We start from the raw sequence: 13,635 nt of genomic DNA, 5'->3' as shown, positions 1-13,635 counted from the left end.
ACATCGGGCTCTCTGCTCTGCGGGGAGCCTGCTTCCTCCTCTCTCTCTCTCCCTGCCTCTCTGCCTACTTGTGATCTCTCTCTGTCAAATAAATAAATAAAATCTTTAAAAAAAAAAAAGAATTGTTTAGGGGTAAAGAAGAAAGCAGCATTCTTAAAGTATAATAGTCACTGATATACTTCATTTGCAATCTTATAATTCACAAATTCAAGGATACAATTGTCAGCATTCTTATTTAGTTTGTGAAATGTCTGCTACCAAGTTATAGTCAATTGGCAAAATAATTGACAGTCTGAGATTACCAAGATTTGGCAATGATGCAGATAAATGGGAATTCTTATCACTATTAGTTGGAATATAGTTTCGATCATATTGAGGAATGAAATATCATTTATTGATCTAGAGAATAATTATGTAGAAATATTCATAAGATTAAGCAATAGTTTAAAGATGTAGCACTAAAAGTATGTGACAATAAAAAATAATAAAATTGATCTCACTAATTAAAAAATCATGCTTCTAAGCACACAATCAAGAAAATGAAAAAAATAAGCCTACAGAAAAAGAGAATACATTTGCAAATCATGTATCTGATAATGAACTTGTGTCCAGGTTATATGAAGAACTCTTACAAATTAATAGGAAAAAGATTATTAGCCCCATTTAAAAATGGGCAAGGACAGATTTTTCCCCAAAGAATATATACAAGTGATCAATAATCACATGAAAAGAAGCTAAATATCATTAGGTATAGGTGAAATTCAATTCAAAATGCCATGATATCCTACTTCCACTCAGATGGTTGTAACAAAAAAGATAATAACAGGTATCAAGGATGTGGAGAATTTGGAACCCTCATACACTACTTCTGGGATATAAAATGGTGCAGTCACTTTGTAAAACAGTTGGGCATTTCCTCAAAAGGTTAATCATTTAGTTACCTTGTCACCCAGAAATTTCACTCCTGGGTACATATCCTAAATGAAATGAGAAACTAGTGCCCACAAGAAAGTTGTATGCAGATGTTCATAACGACATTATTCATAATAGCCAAAAAGTGAAAACAACCCAGCTGTCCATTAGTTGATGAATGGATAGACTGTTGTTTTCTGTTTAACAATATTATTGAGCAGTGAAAAGAAGTGGAAAAGAAATGGAGAACTGATATATGCTGTGACATGAATAAACTTGGAAAACATTATACTAAATGAAAGAAGCCAGAACCAAAGACCATATATTGTATTGTTCCATTTCTATCAAAAGTCAAGAATAGGTAATGCTAGATAGCTAGAAAGCAAATTAGTAACCATAAGTTGCCTGGGTGGGAGACTGGGGTCAAGAATGGGGAGTGACTGCTAATGGGTATGGTGCTTACCTTGGGGGTAATGAAAATGTTCTAAAATGAGACTGTGATATGGTTGTACAACTTTGTACGTATACTAAAAAGCATTTCCCAGAACATGTTACATGGGTGAATTTTTTGGTATGTGGATTATATTTCTGTAAAGCTCCTTCATAGGGGTGATAAGTAGCAAAATTGAGAGAGTGGGAATAAGGAAGAAGGGGCTCATTTGGCTTTATAATATTTTATTCTGTGGTGATAAAAAACCTGTTAAGATTTTATAAAAATTAGTTTTAAGAACCCAGTAGTCTCTGACTTTTTTTGTATAGTTGTGGAATTTTATATAACAAAAAAGATAACTAGAAACAAAATAAAGTACATATCTACTCCACCCCCTTTTAACTAGAAAGCGTAATGGATTTTCCTTTTCCCTGATAATTAAAGACCTTGACTCCAGAGAATACTTTATACAAATGAAATGTTGTAGTAGGGCTCCTATACTGACTGTTGTTTGCTTTTCCTGGTTTCAATTATAATAATATATTATCTCTGAAATCTGAATTTTAGTGAGACAGTTTTGCCATTTTATTAGTAGGTTTATGAGAAAAATTCCTTGTGATTAAGAAGTACTGTTCATTCTAGTTAAAATCAGATCGTATTTCCTTTGCTAAAAATGTAGCAGAGTAGCCCACCTGCAACCCTGTTTACTCAATTAAGGGAAAAACTTATCTTCTTGGGACAGCTGCTGTTCATAATTCTGAGTCTGGGTCTTGTGGGAATCTCTTAGTTCGCTTATGAGCCTTTATCATGAACTTTCCCTACGTAGATTAAAAGATTGGCTTGGGGGAAAGAGAACATGCCTATAGTCCAGGAGGGCTCATGCCTATATCAGAGGTGCCCATTCCTTTTCTACTTGTTAACGTAGCAGAAATGTCTTTCCGGTCATGGGGTTTTAGAGAGGTTGGGAAATTGCCCACACTGACAAGCCCTTCTCAGATAGGAGGAGCTCATAGTCATAACAAAAACATTTTCCCAGAATATTGTTTCATGCTTCTCCCACTCAGGGCCATGACCATCATGAGGGCGGGAAAACGACCTCTGGGCCTTGAGGTTTGTGCATCAGAGTCTGAATAACAAGTGATGCTGAAGCTGATTCAGGGTAAGTTGGACTATAGTTGGGGCAACATTTAAATACAGTTGAAATGCAGTTGCCGTGTAGAGTACAGGTTAAGTAAGAGTTCTTTCTTTTAACTTCAGAGCCCATAAATATAAGAACATTTGGAACAGTTTAAACAAAAATCAAAGGATGTAAATTTTATGTGGGGGTGTGGCCATTAGTACACAAAAGCTAGATTTTTGCTGGATAGTGGTTTTCACATTGTGGTCCCTGCCTCAGCATTACATGGGAACCTATTGGAAATGTAAATTTTGGGGTCCTACCCCAGCTGGATGGAATCAGAAAGCTCAGGGGATGGGTCCAGACATCTGTGTTTCAACAAGCCCTCCAGGTTATATTGATGTGTGGCTAAAGTTTGAGAACCACTGGACTACATTATGTTGCTGGTGAGTAAACTTGAACTTTATCCCACATGCAGTGGAAATTTGTGGATGATCTGTGAGCACAGTTATGGAGTGACGAGTGTTTTAGTTAGATAGTCAAGTCTTCTGCCTTGCTTTTCTAGTTATGGACTCCAGGAAGCAAACAGAGACTTTTAGAAGGGAGGGAGATGGGGGGAGATGGGTGAGCCTAGTGATGGGTAGGATTGCATGGAGCACTGGGTGTTACCTGCGAATAATGAATCACAGAACACTGCATCAAAAACTAATGATGTGGGGCGCCTGAGTGGCTCAGTGGGTTAAGCCTCTGCCTTCAGCTCGGGTCATGATCGCAAGGTCCTGGGATCGAGTCCCGCATCGGACTCTCTGCTCAGTAGGGAGCCTGCTTCCCTCTCTCTCTGCCTGCCTCTCTGTCTACTTGTGATGTCTCTCTGTCAAATAAATAAATAAATATATAAATCTAAAAAACAAAAAACTGATGATGTGCTGTATGGTGACTAACATAACACAATTTTTAAAAAAGGAATTTTAGTTTAGAAAGTATAAAAATGCCACAATGTTTGGTGATCTCATTTAATTCACATATCTCAGAAGGGTATATTAGTTTGTACTTTCTTGTAACTTAATCTGAGAGTTGTTTAATGACTTAGTAGGACTTCAGAAGTTTCAGACAAGTGATTTTTATTCACTGGAAATTATAGAATGATACTTTCTTTTGTATGCCATTCTATTCCCTAAACTTAGAACATATTACAGATTTAGTAAGACCTAGGTGTACTCTTAAATCTTGAAGATATTATCCAAATAATTTCAGAAAATTGCTGAGGGCATTCCCTGGGTCACTTTACTGTGTAATTCTTTCCCAAGTATGTTTTGCATTTTAAGTGTTTTCATTTTTCCTCTTAATCTCATTATGTATCAGTAACACATGATGTGTTGGCATCTTCTGGAATAACACATTTGTTCCAAGTGAGAAGGACTAGGTTTAGAAAATCTAGTCGGCCAAGGTTACCGGATAGAAACTTATATTGAATCTAAAACTAATGTGCTCACATTTTCCATCAGAATTAAAATGGAATGAAGCCAAGAAGTTACTATTAGCAGTTTGCTGATCTCTGTTTTGTATGAATAGTATTAGCTAAATATATCATTTAGTCCTGTACATAATAGACATGTTGAAAAAGTTCTTTTACCTATAAGTCTGCTGACTTGGGGCCAACTGTATAAAATCAGATTATATTATACCTCTCCTTAAGAGTCATTAAGATTTAAGATTCTCTAGAAAAATTTTCTTTTACTTCCAGATGGTCTTATTTTTATGTTTAAATGGCAAATTGGTATTAAAATGCAGTACGTATTTCTACTCTTTAGCAACCTAATCCCATAATATATCTTAGAACATATTAAACTTAGGTCCTGTCCAGGATTTGGAGGGAAAAAGCAGTAGCCTTTTCTGATAGGAATCAGAAAAATTGAATTTTATTGTTGACCCACTACTAAATACTGATATGACTCTGGGCATAATTTTCATTGTCTCAGAAGATGAGATGGTATATTAAAATATTGAAATAGTTAATATGGAAAGATGGTTTGAGGCATGAATATTTTAGCTAAATATAAATAAATATACAGTGACTTGGAGAAGCCATTAATTTATACCTTCATTTATCATACTTTTATTGTACACTTAGTATCTTCCAGTGTTGTCTTGCGCTCTGTGAGCTCAAGGAAAATATTCCCTGGTCACATTCTGGAGGGGAGGCAGACAAATACAATGAATACTTTGGGAACAAATAGATGTCTATCTGACTGAAAGGAGGTAACAACTAAATTGGCAACTAAAGGTTAATAGGGAATTATCTGGGCAAATAAAGGAACTGAAGAGATTCCACACAGAGGGAACCAATGTGACCAAAATCTCAGAGAGACCGAGGAGGGCTTGGGGTAACCATAGGATGGCCGAGTTTAGCGTTAACTACTGAATTGGAGGTGAGGGGTAGTGAGTGGCTAATTCGAGATTGTAAGCAGGGGACGGAAGATGTGGGGGTGTGTGGACCCAGCTCAGGAAGCATATATATTCTTCCAGTGGATTGTGTAGATCCATGACTGGCTTTGAAAGAGGAGCTAACATAATCATATTTCCCATTGTCTTCCCTTTCAGTTAATGGCAGTTCCATCCTTATAATCTATTGGGAAAAGACCTTTGGTATTATCCTTAACTTTTCATTATCTCTCGTATAAAACATACAGTGCATCTGACAGTTACTTTAATAATGTCTCTCTTGTGCATCTCTGTGTACCACTTCAGAATCCTCTTGCAACTGTGGGCAGCCAGACATGACCAATGGGGGACAGAAGCTGAGGGAGAAGTACTTCATCATTCCCCAGGATGGATAAGCTGAAACTTTTAGTGTGGGTGAACTAGATAACTCATTCTCAAATCGCCATTTTTTCCCCTCTCTATTCCTAATCCCAGGTCTTTACTCCTCTTTCCTGGGATGACATTCCCAAGTAAACTACCTCTGAGCACACAGTTGTCCTAGGTGCTACCTTTCTGGGAGACTAACCTCATGGCAGTACCCTCAAAATGTATCTTCAGCCAGACCACTTCCTGTCAGCTCTGCCACTACCAGCCATCAAACCACAGTTAGTGCTTGTCTCAACAAGAAAATAGCAGTTTTTTAATTGGCTTGGTACTTTTATTTTGGCCCTCCATAATCTTTTTTCAGGACAGTGAGTGAGTGTTTTATCCAGCAAGACCCTCTAGGATCTGCCCCCACTTCATTTCTGACCTCATTTCCTACTAGTGTTCCTGGTGCAGGATAAACTGGTACCTCCTGTTCCTCAAGGATTCCAGCTGCCCTTCCAGCTCAGAGCTCTTGTTTGCTCTGTCCTCTCTTTAGAGCACTCTCCCACCTCATAGCTCCCCCCTTTCTCAAAAATTACTTCCGCAGTGAGGACATTCTGACCATCCATTTTAAAGTAACAGCCACTCCCAGCATATTCTGTCCGCCTTCTGCGCTTTGTTTCTCACCACAGCACCTAGCATAATTAATATGCTTTCAGGTTTATTTTGCTTACTCTCTCTTTCCATCTGGTAACTATGAGCTTTGTTGGGGCAGGGAGTTGTGTCTGTTTCTTTCCACTGTTCCATCCTTGGGCCCACCACAGAGCCTTGGGCCCCAGTAGGTGCTCAATAAATAACTATTGTGTTATGCAAGTGAATGAATGAATATTTTAGAAAGTAGAAGTATTTTAGAAAAATGTAAAGATGGTTGAAGGAAGATGGGTCTAGAGAACAGAGATTAGGAGCTTATGGCAGGCAACCAGGTAAGAAATGATGAGGGCTGCACTTGTCATCTTTTAAGGGCATCAGTGGAGAGTTAAGAAAAGATGACAGAAAAATTAGAAGAGTAGAATGATTGTGTTGTGGATTGATTGTGTATGGCAGATAAGAGAGAGGGAGGCCTCTACGCAGCGTCTCGCGTTTTGGTTTTGGCAGTGGGAGGACGGTGGCCTCATCAGAGTCATCAGAGAGATGCGGAAGGTGGAGCAGACTTAGGGAGGTGATAGGATGTAGAGGCTTCAGGAAAGAGGAAGGAGAACTTCATATTTAAATATGTTGAGTTTGGTGTACCAGCAAGACTGCTTAGCATGAAATGTTAGAAACCCAAGAGTCCTTTGACTGGGTAGGACTGGAGTTCAGAAAAGTGTACTTGGGAATTAACTAGAGCTAATAAGGGAGTTGTAACTTGAGGTAGTACCTTCACAAAAATCAAACAAGGAAAACACATTTATTACTCTGCGTTCCTATATAAGCAGAGGAGTTCTTAACTATGGTCACTATTTCTTTCCTTGATTATTTTAGAAAAAGATGAGAATGAGAAAACCTTGAAAAAGAGAAAAAAAATCATCTCCTTGATTCATTTTTATTGGCACATTTTGAAAGAATGAAAAGGGCATTTATCTTAGGATGAAGTGTCTGAGTACCTCTGGAGTAAAAAGAATTTACCTCGAGCTTGTCCTGGCCAGCCTCAAACCCCTTATTTTACTTTCACAGCCATCTTCTTTTATTGAAAACATGTTGAAGTACTTTTTTCCCCCTTTACTCACCGGAAATGAGTAAGTTCTTTAGTAAAATATCCAGAATGCATGTAATAAAAAATGTCTAGATGTTTCAAGTAAGATTTCTGGTATATGTTTGTCTGTTTAGTAATACAAATTTTATGTGGGTATGTTCTTCACCAACATTTTTTATGTATTTTGAAACTTAGATTTTTGCCAATAGCTTTTATACCTCTGGTGCTTTTTATTACCTTATTTAGTAGAGAGTTGAGTGTTTGGAACTGGTCTTCAACCTAGAAGTTTATTAAACAATTTGATTTCCCAAGGGGCCAACACTACTGGAAAAGATTGCTATATACAAATCTCTAGGCCAGTGGGGATGAGAAAGATACTGCCCAAGGAAATTTACAGAAATGAAAACAAAATCACATCTGATCTGTGATCATCTTATAGTTGGTGAGTACACCTTAGTTTTGGACAAAAATCTTGTTATTTGAATTAAATCCTTGCTATTTAATCTCATGTTGACATTTTACATTACAATAATAAGATGGTAAAGATCTCATAGTCTTAGCATGATTGGATACTCCCCAGGGCACAGAGATATTAGGGGCTACACTACCTAACTTGCTATCAGTAGAGCATAGATTCTGAATACTTACATGAGATTTCAGCTGTGTTGCTGACAGTGAAATTATAATTCTTCATTAGCTGGAAGAAATTCTAAGAACCACAATTCGAGGACCTAGAGACTTCATGTTTAATTAAAAGAACCTTTCATATTTACTTACAAGAAACCAGGGTATTGACAGAAACTGTGAAAATGAACAAAAACTGTATTAGCGTTCTTTGTAGCACCAGAACCAAGTCCCAAGATGTGTAGTTGGAAGCTGGAGACCCAGGAGAACCAGTGGTGTAGTTCCCTTTGGAAAGCTGGGCAAGCTTGAGATCTCAAAAGACCCGATGTTTCACTTTGAGTTTGCTTGCAGAAAAAACCTGCCTCAGCTTGAAGGCAGGAAGAACTCTCTTACTTGGAAGAGAGTGCACTCTTTTGTCCTATTTAGGTGTTCAGCTTATTAGGTGAGGCTCATTCGCATTAGAAAGGCCAATCTGCTTCACACAGTATGTCAGTGTAAATGCTAAGCTCATCCCAAAATACCCTCTTGGAAATACTGGAATAATGTTTGACCAGATATCTGGGCACCCCTTGACCCTGAGTCAAGGTGTGCCCTTAAATTTAACTATCTTAATATTAACTTAAAATTAACTATCACAATAATTTATATTAAATCTATTCAAATTCATTTAATCAATAAACATTTTAAACATAGCTTTGTAGATTCAGCGTAAATTAAGACATTCTGAGCATCTAAAATAGAAGACGGGGGCAGGTAACCCTTAGTAAGACCAAAATAAAGTATTATAAAATCAAGAAAAAAAAAAACCTACAAGTTTTTGGAGTGTTTACATTCTTTCCCAAGACATTTTTCATGTATATTGAAGCAAACTATGTGGGACTAAAATTGAATTTCTTATTCTGAATTTTAAATTATTAAACAGACATTAAGAAAAGCATATACTTGTTCTTTTCTTTTTTATTTGTTTATGTCAAAATATATACTCGTGAAGTTGGTAGTATAATTATAAAGTAATGAATCAATATAAACTTACTCTGTTAAAAAACTCATCTGGTAGATAGCACAGAAAACATTCTTTAGCATTTTTTTTGGTCCCCAAGTTGCATTATTTTATTCTTATATCACAATTGTGAGCTATTTTGTGCTATGTCTTTCTGAATTCAGACAGTATATAGTGTTTCCGTTTACTGGACATGGTAGGTTAACAAAGTTTAGATTTTATTTTTTTATTTGAAAAAGCAGGGAGCATCCTTATAAACAATTATTTAGCCACAGAGTATAGCTTTTTATATTCTTATGAGTATGTAAGGACTGCCTTTATCCCATCTGGACCCATCCCATCCAGATTTCAGGGAGTGAAAAATACAAGGCAATGACTATTTTAAGAATCGATAAGTGTCCAGTTTTCCCAACACAATTTATTGAAAAGACTGTCTTTTTAAGAATGAAACTCAACCATTCTTTTACACCATACATAAAGATAAACTCAAAATTGATAAAAGACCTCAACGTGAGGCAGGAATCTGTCAAAATCCTAGAGGAGAGCATAGGCAGTAACCTCTTCAACATGGGCCACAGCAACTTCTTTCAAGACATGTCTCCAAAGGCAAAGGAAACAAAAGCCAAAATGAACTTTTGGGACTTCATCAAGATCAAAAGCTTCTGCACAGCAAAGGAAACAGTTAACAAAATAAAGAGGCAACCCATGGAATGGGAGAAGATATTTGCAAATGACAGTACAAAGTGCTGATATCCAAGATCTATAAAGAACTCCTGAGTCAACACACGCAAGACAAATAATCGTGTCAAAAAACGGGCAGAAGACATGAACAGACACTTCTCCAAAGAAGACATACAAATGGCTAATAGACACATGAAACAAATGTTCATCATCATTAGCCATCAGGGAGATTCAAATCAAAATGGCATTGAAATACCACCTTACACCAGTTAGAATGGCCAAAATTAATAAGACAGAAAACAGCAGGTGTTGGAAAGCATGCGGAGAAAGGGGAACCCTTTTACATTGTTGGTGGGAATGCAAGTTGGTGCAGCCACTTTGGAGAACAGTGTGGAGATTCCTCAAAAAATTAAAAATAGAGCTACCCTATGACCCTACAATTGTACTACTGGGTATTTACCCCAAAGATACAGATGCAGTGAAAAGAGGAGCCATCTGTACCCCAGTGTTCATAGCAGCAATAGCCACAATTGCTAAACTGTGGAAAGAGCCAAGATGCCCTTCAACAGAGGAATGGATAAAGAAGATAATGGTCCATATATACAATGGGAGTATTATGCGTCCATCAGAAAGGATGAATACCCAACTTTTGTATCAACATGGACGGAACTGGAGGAGATTATGCCGAGTGAAATAAGTCAAGCAGAGGAAGTCAGTCATATGGTTTCACATACTTGTGGAGCATAAGGAATAACATGGAAAAGGAAAAGAAAAGTAAATTGGGGTAAATCGGAGGGGGAGACAAAGCATGAGAGACTGTGGACTCTGAAAAACAAACAGGGTTTTGGAGGGGAGGAGGTAGGGGGATGGGTGAGTCTGAGGGCAAGCATTGCATGGAGCCCTGGGTGTGGTGCATAAACAATGAATCTTGGAATGCTGAAAAGATTAAAAAAAAAAAAAAAGAATCTATAAGTGTATTTGGCTTATTTAGACACTTTAGAGTCAAATACAAAACAAAAATCTGATTGTTCTTAAATTTAAAAGTTAAGAAAAACCTTTAAATGATTTAATAATTCTGAATTTGGCTCATCTTAGAAATTACAGAACTAGGGACTCCATTAAGAAAACATTCTAATTTTCTCGACATCAATGTCTTATTTTCTCCAAATGTGACTGGTGTAGTCTCTTATTTATAGTTACAAGATTAATGACAAGATAGCTACTTTCGTAATGCATAGACTTTATAGACATAGCTTTATAGAATGCTATATGTTTATCTCTCTTGGTTGAGGATGTAAAAGAAATGTTAAGAGAAAAGGGGAAAAATTGTTGCTGTATGTCTGGAAATAGCAAACATCATTTATTCTTCTTTTATAGGTAATTTTTTAGCTTGCTTTAGTAAGAATCAGATGTGGCGGGTTTTGGAGAGATTTGTTCTCGTGAGTTAATATTTGACTTGCCAGGCCTTCTGTATTTGCCGAGGTGACCTTGGGAACATTGGTCTTGCCTTGATACCTGGTGGTCATCTCCTTACTTTGGCACCTAGGAAATATTTGAGGTTTTGGCTTCATCAGGAGGAAGCTATTTGTGTGATAATATTCCCTGACTGCTGTGTAGGATTGGTATAAAATACAGGACTTTGGCAGTGCTTTCTTTGAAGACTCAAATCTAATGTGAAAACCTCCCCCCCCCCCTTTTTTTTTAATGAAGAAGGTTTGTGGCACTTTCATAATAGCTGGGCCTGCCCTGTTGATTTAGATCAAAATCATTTCCTCCCATCATCATAACCATTTTACTGTTCAGTGGTGCAGAAGGCAGCGTGAAGAGTTGGTGAAATGTTTTGGATCATTCAGAAGTAGATGAAAGATAAAAATGGAAATATCTCCAACAGAGGTGATACTCTGGAGAACTTCTTATAAGAGCAAAATAAAAGTATCCAAGTATCTCTACACTAAGAATTTTTTTTAAAGTTTTCTAATGATGTGAATGATTCATATAAACATCTAAGACAAAACCAAAAGTTTATAAATCCGCTTAGACTTTGTGCATGCTTATTCCATTTTGAAGTCTTAACTGTTTTCTCTTTTAGCTTTTCGGGAAAGGAAACACAAATTCTCTTGATGTTTAATGAATATTTATGAAGTCCTCTGACAATTAAGGACTCATTAACATTTCACTTTAAAAGAAAAGAGTTAAAAACACTTTTAAGGCCAAAGCAGAATGTGGTAGCAAGGAGAAACTCCCATCTCTCTTTCATTGTTGTGAACTGTCAGGTCAGAAACACTGCAAATGAATGCAGATTTTTTAAAGAAAGTGGTTTGAAAATAATAGACATGTTTTATTTTTACACAATGATTTTCATTTTGTATTGATTCTTGTCTTAGTGAGTAATTTTTGGCTTGTTTTCTGAAGATAGTCAGAAACCCTGCTTTTATATGTTAAATAATGTGTAGATCAGATTTTGGAGTCAGACTCTTTGTGTTTAAATTTCAGTTTCAACTCTTTCTAGCTTTATGACCTCCAGCAAGTTGTCAGTGCCTCAGTGTCTGCATTGCAGTTTGGGGTGGGGAGAGTGGTGCTATAGGACTCATTAGCTTGTTTGACAAAGCACCTGAGTTAATGCATGAAAAACACTTAAAATTGTGCTGGCACACTGGTTTTCTTGGCTTTGAGAAATCTTTCCTTTCAATTTACACTACTTTGGCCCTTGTTTTAGGGCCTTGGGGAAGGTCTTTGTTTCCTCAGGCTGAGGTGCTGTAAGAATAGTTAGTGAATGAATCCTCACTTCTGATGGGTAGCACTCAACTTTCTTTTTTCATTTCAGATTTTCTCCATTCTTCATTCCCAGCACCCCAAGGCTTTCTGTCCAGCCATTTGTAGCTACCTTGGACTGCAGCTATTCTCATGGTCCAAGTACAATCCACAGAAAGTAAGAATGCCTAAATATACATTTACTCACTTTCAAAAGCACAGTCTTTTATGAATGAGAAATTGCTAAAGTCAACAAGCTTCTTTTTTAAAAAGTTTTTATTTATTTATTTGACAAAGAGATTGCAAGTAGGCTGAGAGGCAGACAGAGAGAGAGAGAGAGAGAGACAGGGAAGCAGACTACCTGCTGAGCAGAGAGCCTGATGCAGGGCTCCATTCCAGGACCCTGAAATCGTGACCTGAGCAGAAGGCAGAGGCTTGACCTACTGAGCCACCCAGATGCCCCCCAGTCAACAAGGTTTTTGAAGCAAGAGCGGTTACACCATTTTTGCTGTCATTCCTTATAAATCATTGTTATTTGGTAGTATGGAAATAAAGAAATACATGAGCTAGAAATCAAATGGGGGCCTAGAAAGTTACATGCGGCTCATCATTATTTTAAATATGAAATAGAAGTATGTGTTGGGATGAGCAGAGAAGTCCTAAAACATCAGTCCACATCTGTCTCTTTCTGGGAGGCTTCACACTTAACAGATGTCAGCAGTGACCTGGAAGCCAAACCTTGGTAATTCTGCTGATAAATATATTCCTCTAAAGAACATCCCACTTATTCTTAAGTAATTTACCATCCTGCTTTGCTTACTATAGGTCATAAGTTTGAATTTGTCTTTGTGAAGTGCTGAGTTGCTGTTATTTAACTCAGAACTTATCTTTAAGTCAAGCCTCATAAATTTAATAATAATTAGTCATAGTTACCGCTGGAATTTTTACTGCTTTCACCATCTGCTCCTCTCAGTATATGCAGGGTGTTAGATCTATTTCACAATAACTGAGTAAACTTTTACTTCTAATAATTACTTTCTACTGGAGAAGTGATTGATATATTTAAGGTTTTTGAGAATATGATGGGGATCTTCTGTGACTTATTTTTCAGTTTTCTAGATGTATCATAGGGAGGTTTCATTTCCACTGGTTATATGTGCATGATACAGTATTGGTGATGACCCTGATATTAGATTATATTCCATTTACCATTCAGTGACTATTGTGTACTTGGGTATTTACTCCTAGTTTTGATGTTGTTGAATTTGTCTTTATTATTCTTAGCCATCCAATCCTCATTTTGGAGTATAAACTCTTTAGCTTAGAGAGCTAAAGAGAGAGCACAGTTAATTATTTCTGTATTTTCCAAGGAGGCTTGGAAATGGAATGGAATGCAGAAATGGAAATGTTCAGTGAATAGGCTTATCTCCTTCCAAGAGTTCTACCTTAACTTATAACCCTCATTTCATTGTATAAGTAGTAAAGTTTCAGGATGAACTGGTGCTCTGCATGGAGGGATGAGCTTATTTTGTGTTCTGCAGGAATCCTTTCTGACTGTATTAACAATATACTCTAGAAACTGCTTAAAGTCAGCTTGTCTT

General features: G+C 37.0%; 1 protein-coding gene across 7 annotated transcripts in view; it reads left to right on the top strand.

Moving 5' to 3' along the window:
* Positions 1-13,635, top strand: part of BMPR1B (bone morphogenetic protein receptor type 1B) — a 397,895-nt gene that overhangs the window by 306,862 nt on the left and 77,398 nt on the right. For 2 of the 7 annotated variants that reach the window (XM_059172569.1, XM_059172576.1), the window contains 2 exons: positions 2,407-2,501; positions 7,291-7,420. The exons of 3 other annotated variants lie outside the window; for them this stretch is intronic. In XM_059172569.1, coding sequence (XP_059028552.1) covers positions 7,378-7,420 — 43 coding nt within the window. In that variant the 5' untranslated portion in view covers positions 2,407-2,501; positions 7,291-7,377. The remainder of the gene's footprint in view (positions 1-2,406; positions 2,502-7,290; positions 7,421-13,635) is intronic. 2 more of the 7 variants (XM_059172579.1, XM_059172582.1) reach the window with 1 other exon arrangement.

Source organism: Mustela lutreola, chromosome 1, assembly GCF_030435805.1.
Source record: "Mustela lutreola isolate mMusLut2 chromosome 1, mMusLut2.pri, whole genome shotgun sequence".
NCBI lineage: Eukaryota > Metazoa > Chordata > Mammalia > Carnivora > Mustelidae > Mustela > Mustela lutreola.
This window is presented reverse-complemented; position numbering and strand designations above follow the sequence as displayed.